Source organism: Anomaloglossus baeobatrachus, chromosome 7 (genome assembly GCF_048569485.1).
Source record: "Anomaloglossus baeobatrachus isolate aAnoBae1 chromosome 7, aAnoBae1.hap1, whole genome shotgun sequence".
Lineage (NCBI taxonomy): Eukaryota > Metazoa > Chordata > Amphibia > Anura > Aromobatidae > Anomaloglossus > Anomaloglossus baeobatrachus.
The window spans coordinates 278,416,937-278,424,436 of record NC_134359.1 but is presented as its reverse complement, the minus strand read 5'-3'; the positions used below and the strand labels follow the sequence as shown (position 1 = coordinate 278,424,436).

At 50.5% G+C, this 7,500-nt stretch overlaps 1 protein-coding gene across 1 annotated transcript in view; it reads left to right on the top strand.

Annotated features, from left to right (window-relative positions):
- The window catches only part of CREBBP (CREB binding lysine acetyltransferase), a 71,490-nt gene extending 64,465 nt beyond the window's left edge, over positions 1-7,025 (top strand). The window contains 10 exon segments of the mRNA XM_075319782.1: positions 4,894-4,974; positions 4,977-5,011; positions 5,802-6,041; positions 6,128-6,196; positions 6,198-6,217; positions 6,350-6,430; positions 6,571-6,587; positions 6,590-6,626; positions 6,705-6,782; positions 6,950-7,025. Coding sequence (XP_075175897.1) covers positions 4,894-4,974; positions 4,977-5,011; positions 5,802-6,041; positions 6,128-6,196; positions 6,198-6,217; positions 6,350-6,430; positions 6,571-6,587; positions 6,590-6,626; positions 6,705-6,782; positions 6,950-7,025 — 734 coding nt within the window.
- The last annotated feature ends 475 nt before the right edge of the window (positions 7,026-7,500 follow it).

Below are 7,500 nucleotides of genomic sequence, written 5' to 3'. Positions count from 1 at the left end.
TTGCTGACAGAATGTCTCTCACTATGTCACAAATTCTTGACACATTGCGAGCTAGGCCTGTACTTCAGGCCACGGACACTGTGCAATCATTGCCCCCTGGTCCCCCTCAGCTCCAAGCTCCGGGACGGGCATATACACCTCAGGGTGAAGACTCTGACTCGGACGATGGCCCCGGGCAGCCTAAGCGGGCTCGCTATGACGGGCCTTCACATTCATCTCAATGGTCAGAATCCCAGCGAGATGAATCTATGGGTGATGAGGCGGACGTAACTGATCAGGATTCTGATCCTGGGACCGCTCTCAATCTAGATACACCAGATGGTGACGCCATAGTTAATGATCTTATATTTAACATCAATAAGATGTTAAATATTTCCCCACCAGCTCCTCTTGTGGAGGAGTCAGCTTCGCAGCACGAGAGAATCCATTTCAGATACCCTAAGCGTACTTTAAGCACTTTTCTGGACCACGCTGACTTTAGAGACGCAATCCAGAAACCCCACGCTTATCCTGAAAGGCGTTTTCCTAAACGGCTTAAAGATACACGCTATCCTTTTCCCCCTGAGGTGGTCAAGGGTTGGACCCAGTGTCCAAAAGTGGATCCTCCAATTTCCAGGCTTGCAGCTAGATCCTTGGTTGCAGTTGAAGATGGAGCGGCACTTAAAGATGCCACTGACAGGCAGATGGAGCTCTGGCTGAAATCCATCTATGAAGCGATTGGAGCGTCATTAGCGCCTTCTTTTGCGGCCGTATGGGCACTCCAAGCTATCTCAGCCGGGCTTGCGCGAGTTGACTCCGTCACACGTGCATGTGCCCCGCAGGTAGCACCATTGACCTCGCAAATGGCGGCATTCGCGTCGTACGCGATTGATGCTGTTCTTGACGCTACAAGCCGCACGGCAGTGGCGTCAGCCAACTCCGTTGTTTTGCGTAGGGCCCTGTGGTTGAGACATTGGAAAGCAGATTCTCATTCCAAGAAGTGCTTAACCAATTTGCCTTTTTCTCGTGACCGATTGTTTGGAGAGCGTTTGGATGAAATCATCAAACACTCCAAGGGTAAGGACTCATCCTTACCGCAACACAGACAAAACAAACCCCAACAAAGGAAGGGTCAGTCTGGTTATCGGTCCTTTCGAGGACCGGGCAGGTCCCAATTCGCATCGTCAAAAAAGACTCAAAAGGACCAGAGACGCTCAGATTCTTGGAGGTCTCAGTCACGCCCAAAAAGGGCAGCCGGAGGAACCGTTGCCAAAACGGCGTCCTCCTGACTTGCGGTCTCCGATTCCCACACCCGCGGTCGGTGGGAGGCTTTCCCACTTTGGCGACATCTGGCTGTCACACGTCAAAGACCGTTGGGTGAGGGATATTCTGTCTCACGGGTACAGGATAGAGTTCAGTTCTCGTCCGCCAACTCGTTTCTTCAGAACTTCTCCACCACCAGACCGAGCCGATGCTCTGTTGCAGGCGGTGGCCGCTCTAAAGGCGGAAGGAGTGGTGACCTCCGTCCCGCTTCAGGAACAAGGTCACGGTTTTTACTCCAATCTGTTTGTGGTCCCAAAAAAGGACGGATCGTATCGGCCCGTCCTGGATCTAAAGTTGCTCAACAGACACGTAAAAGTCAGGAGGTTCCGGATGGAATCCCTACGCTCCGTCATAGCCTCAATGTCTCAAGGAGATTTTCTAGCATCAATAGATATCAAAGATGCGTATCTCCACGTGCCGATCGCACCAGAGCATCAGCGTTTCCTACGCTTCGTCATACACGACGAACACCTACAGTTCGTAGCGTTACCTTTCGGTCTGGCAACAGCCCCCCGGGTCTTCACCAAGGTCATGGCAGCAGTAGTAGCTGTTCTGCACTCGCAGGGTCACTCGGTCATCCCGTATCTAGACGACCTGCTTATAAAGGCACCCTCTCAAGAGGCATGCCAACACAGTCTGAAGGTGGCACTAGACACTCTCCAGAGTTTCGGGTGGATTATCAACTTTCCAAAGTCTCATCTAACCCCGACCCAATCTCTGACTTATCTTGGCATGGAGTTTCATACTCTATCAGCGATAGTGAAGCTTCCACTGGACAAGCAGTGCTCGCTACGGACTGGAGTGCAATCTCTCCTTCAGAGCCAGTCGCACTCACTGAGGCGCCTCATGCATTTCCTAGGAAAGATGGTAGCAGCAATGGAAGCAGTCCCGTTCGCGCAGTTTCATCTGCGCCCTCTACAATGGGACATTCTACGCCAATGGGACGGGAAATCGACGTCCCTCGACAGGACTGTCTTCCTCTCTCAGACTGCCAAGGACTCTCTCCGTTGGTGGCTTCTCCCCAACTCATTGTCACAGGGAAAGTCGTTCCTTCCCCCGTCCTGGGCAGTGGTCACGACGGATGCGAGCCTATCAGGGTGGGGAGCGGTGTATCTCCACCACAGGGCTCAGGGGATGTGGACTCTGGAAGAGTCCACCCTGCAGATCAATGTTCTGGAAATCAGAGCAATCTATCTTGCCCTGCGAGCCTTCCAACAATGGCTGGAAGGCAAGCAGATTCGGATTCAGTCGGACAATTCTACGGCGGTGGCTTACATCAACCACCAAGGGGGAACACGCAGTCGCCAAGCTTTTCAAGAAGTCCAACGGATTTTGACGTGGGTGGAAAGCAGAGCGTCCACCATATCCGCAGTTCACATCCCAGGCGTGGAAAACTGGGAAGCAGACTTTCTCAGTCGCCAGGGCATGGACGCAGGAGAATGGTCACTTCACCCGGACGTGTTTCAGCAGATCTGTTGCCGCTGGGGGACGCCGGACGTCGATCTGATGGCGTCACGGCACAACAACAAGGTCCCAGTTTTCATGGCACGGTCTCACGATCACCGAGCACTGGCGGCAGACGCCTTGGTTCAGGATTGGTCGCAATTCCGACTCCCCTATGTGTTCCCACCTCTAGCATTGTTACCCAGAGTTCTCCGGAAAATCAGGTCCGACTGCCATCGAGCCATACTCGTCGCTCCAGATTGGCCAAGAAGGTCGTGGTACCCGGATCTGTGGCATCTCACGGTAGGCCAACCGTGGACACTACCAGACCGTCCAGATTTGCTGTCTCAAGGGCCGTTTTTCCATCTGAATTCTGCGGCCCTGAACCTGACTGTGTGGCCATTGAGTCCTGGATCCTAGCGGCCTCAGGTTTATCTCAGGAGGTTGTTGCCACAATGAGACAGGCTAGAAAACCATCCTCAGCTAAGATCTATCACAGAACGTGGAAGATATTCTTAGCGTGGTGCTTGGCTCAAGGGTTTTCTCCCTGGCCATTTGCATTGCCAATTTTTCTTTCCTTCCTGCAGTCTGGGTTGGAAAAAGGTTTGTCGCTTAGCTCTCTTAAGGGTCAAGTCTCCGCGCTATCCGTATTCTTTCAGAAGCGCTTGGCACAGCTTTCTAAAGTACGCACGTTTCTCCAAGGAGTTTGTCATATCGTTCCTCCTTACAGACGGCCATTGGAACCCTGGGATCTGAACAAGGTTCTCATTGCTCTCCAGAAGCCGCCTTTCGAGCCTTTGAAAGAGGTTCCCCTTTCTCGGCTTTCACAAAAGGTAGTTTTTCTTGTGGCGGTCACGTCTCTTCGAAGAGTGTCCGAGCTAGCGGCGTTATCTTGCAAATCTCCCTTCCTGGTGTTTCACCAAGACAAGGTAGTACTGCGTCCAATTCCAGAGTTTTCTCCCAAGGTGGTTTCTTCCTTTCATCTCAATCAGGATATCACCTTACCATCTTTGTGTCCGCATCCAGTTCACCAATTTGAAAAGGGTTTACATCTGTTGGACCTGGTGAGAGCACTCAGGATTTACATTTCTCGCACGGCGGCTCTACGCCGTTCGGATGCGCTCTTTGTCCTAGTCGCTGGTCAGCATAAGGGATCAAGCTTCCAAATCCACCCTGGCGCGGTGGATCAAGGAACCAATTCTTCACACATACCGTTCTGCTGGGCTTCCGATTCCATCTGGACTGAAGGCCCATTCTACCAGAGCCGTGGGTGCGTCCTGGGCATTACGGCATCAGGCTACGGCTCAGCAAGTGTGCCAGGCGGCTACCTGGTCGAGTCTGCACACGTTTACCAAACACTATCAAGTGCATACCTACGCTTCGGCAGATGCCAGCCTAGGTAGACAGGTCCTTCAGGCGGCGGTGGCCCACCTGTAGGAAGAGGCTGTCTGACAGCCCGTTCATGTGGTATCTTTTTACCCACCCAGGGACTGCTTTTGGACGTCCCACTGTCTGGGTCTCCCAATTAGGAGCGAAAAAGAAGAAGGGAATTTTGTTTACTTACCGTAAATTCCTTTTCTTCTAGCTCCAATTGGGAGACCCAGCACCCGCCCTATTTGTTCTTAGGGTTTCGTTTTTTCGGGTGCACATGTTGTTCATGTTGTTTCTTAAGTTCTCCGATCGTGTTATCGGATTGAATTTGTTTTGAAACTGTTATTGGCTTTCCTCCTTCTTGCTTTGGTACTAAAACTGAGGAATCTGTACTCCTACGGGAGGGTGTATAGCCAGAAGGGGAGGGGCCTTACACTTTTAAGTGTAGTTCTTTGTGCGGCCTCCAGAGGGCAGTAGCTATACACCCACTGTCTGGGTCTCCAATTGGAGCTAGAAGAAAAGGAATTTACGGTAAGTAAACAAAATTCCCTTCATTACAAATAAAATTATATATATATATATATATATATATATATATATATATATATATATATATATATATATATATATATATATATATATATATATATATATATATATATATTTTAATAATTTATTATTTTTAGATTTTTTTTTATTATATATAATTGTATTTTTTTTCTAAATCAATTGGTGTAATTCTGACCATTTTAAATATGTAATTTCTTTTGTTTTCAGTATTTAAACCAGAGGAGCTCCGCCAAGCCCTGATGCCGACTCTGGAAGCGCTATATCGGCAAGATCCGGAGTCATTGCCTTTCGACAACCGGTTGATCCACAGTTGCTGGGTATACCAGTGAGTACAGTTTCTTTAAAGGGCTTCACGACTTTCAGAAATGTTTCCTGTTAATGTAAAATGACACAGCAGCTGAGCTCAGTGATTGGCTGCAGTGGTGATGTGAACAGTCTCTGTGACCTCACTGCGGCAGCTAAAACCCGAGCAGCAGCACTGGACCAGAGGAAGGGTGATTGTCAATTGTTACGCTGCATGAAATGTTTGGGGTCCAGTTTAAAGGGAACCTGTCACCTACTGCAGGGCGGTCTGATACGCTCTGGTCTGATGGGCGTCTCTGCTCTCAGGTCCGGCGCTGCCTCCATCTTGTGCTATGGCCTGGCTTCATGTGGATGACGCGTCCTAAGTCATCCACACACTGCCCTCCATTGCGTTCCTGGACACTTTGCTCTGCCTTGCTGTGGGCAGAGCAAAGTACTGTAATGCGTGGCGCAAGAGGTTTTTGGCCTTTCCCCGCTCCTGCGTATTGCAGGGCAGAGCAAAGTGGAGGCCTGTGAATGACGGGCGGCGATCCAAAGGATAGAGGAGGCCTGGAGCAGAGAGCAGCGACGCCCATCGGACCCTACCGTATCGGACTGCCCCGCAGATGAGTAGGTGAGACGTTCCCTTTAAGAATAGTGGAAAACCCCCTTTAACAATATTGGTCACACAGTTATGATGCTGAGGAGTAAAGGGGATCAGACCCATCCCCAGATTTTCCATGACGTTGAGTTGATCACTTTGAGACCATTCACCTGCAGATGGGTTTTGCAAGAAATCGGACTCACTGACGCCCCCGACATTTCTATTTTAGGATTACTTTGATATTGTGAAGAATCCCATGGACTTATCCACTATAAAGCGGAAGCTGGACACGGGCCAGTACCAGGAGCCGTGGCAGTACGTGGACGACGTGTGGCTCATGTTCAACAACGCCTGGCTGTATAACCGCAAGACTTCCCGGGTTTACAAATACTGCACCAAGCTCGCCGAGGTGTTCGAGCAGGAGATTGACCCGGTTATGCAGTCACTGGGCTACTGCTGTGGACGCAAGGTAAGACGTGGACCAAGGCTTTCTGCTGTGGTGGATTTGGGGAGGAACCGCGTCTCCTAAGTATCTCTTCTCCGTTGCTCCCTCAGTTTGAGTTTTCACCTCAGACGTTGTGCTGTTACGGGAAGCAGCTCTGCACCATCCCTCGCGATGCCGCCGTACTTCAGCTATCAGAACAGGTAACTTCCAGGCGGTCCCCCTCCCCACATCTTTAGGGGTCTTCACGTGGCTGTACTACCACAGAATGATGGCCGGGTGTGTCACGTTCTAGTTCAGATTATTATGAAAACTCCATTATTTCTCTATTTTAGGTATCACTTCTGTGAAAAGTGTTTCACTGAGATTCAGGGGGACAACGTCACTTTGGGGGATGATCCTTCCCAGCCTCAAACGTAAGTTGTCTTCTAACGCTGCGTCCTATGGGGATTATCAGGCGGGATGTCGATGGTGATGCTTAGAGATTTATGGAAGAGGACTGATGACAAGCACAAAGGTAACGGCAGATGACGGTCATTATTTTTTTTTATTTTAGGACAATCTCCAAAGAACAGTTGAGAAAAAGAAGAACGACATGCTGGATCCTGAGCCGTGAGTAGCTGCTGACATCTGCTGACCTTCCCGCGCTTCTTTGCAGCTTTTATAACTTCTTGCTTTTCTCGTCCCCAGGTTTGTGGATTGTAAAGAATGTGGAAGGAAAATGCATCAGATTTGTGTGCTGCACTACGATATCATCTGGCCATCGGGGTAAGTTCTGATACCACCACGTCCACATGTAAGGTGATGATTCTCGAATTGACCAATTGCCCACCCTCGGTTGCCGGGGCCCCATGTCATGGCCGTCTCAATTATGCATTTTGTAGATATTTGATGATTGATTTGCAATTAATCTAGGTCCTTTTTTGCCTTTATAGATTCGTCTGTGATAACTGTTTGAAGAAAACTGGAAGGACGCGGAAGGAGAACAAGTTTTGTTCAAAGAGTGAGTGACTTTGATATTTTTGCACCGCTTTTTAAAGTGTCATTGAATCCAAATTGGCACTCTTCTATATAAATGCTCGCGCTCTTTCTCGCTGGCTCTTTCTCGCTCGCTGGCTCTTTCTCGCTCGCGGGCTCTTTCTCGCTCGCGGCTCTTTCTCGCTCGCGGGCTCTTTCTCGCTCGCGGGCTCTTTCTCGCTCGCGGGCTCTTTCTCGCTCGCGGGCTCTTTCTCGCTCGCGGGCTCTTTCTCGCTCGCGGGCTCTTTCTCGCTCGCGGGCTCTTTCTCGCTCGCGGGCTCTTTCTCGCTCGCGGGCTCTTTCTCGCTCGCGGGCTCTTTCTCGCTCGCGGGCTCTTTCTCGCTCGCCGGGCTCTTTCTCGCTCGCGGGCTCTTTCTCGCTCGCGGGCTCTTTCTCGCTCGCGGGCTCTTTCTCGCTCGCGGGCTCTTTCTCGCTCGCGGGCTCTTTCTCGCTCGCGGGCTCTTTCTCG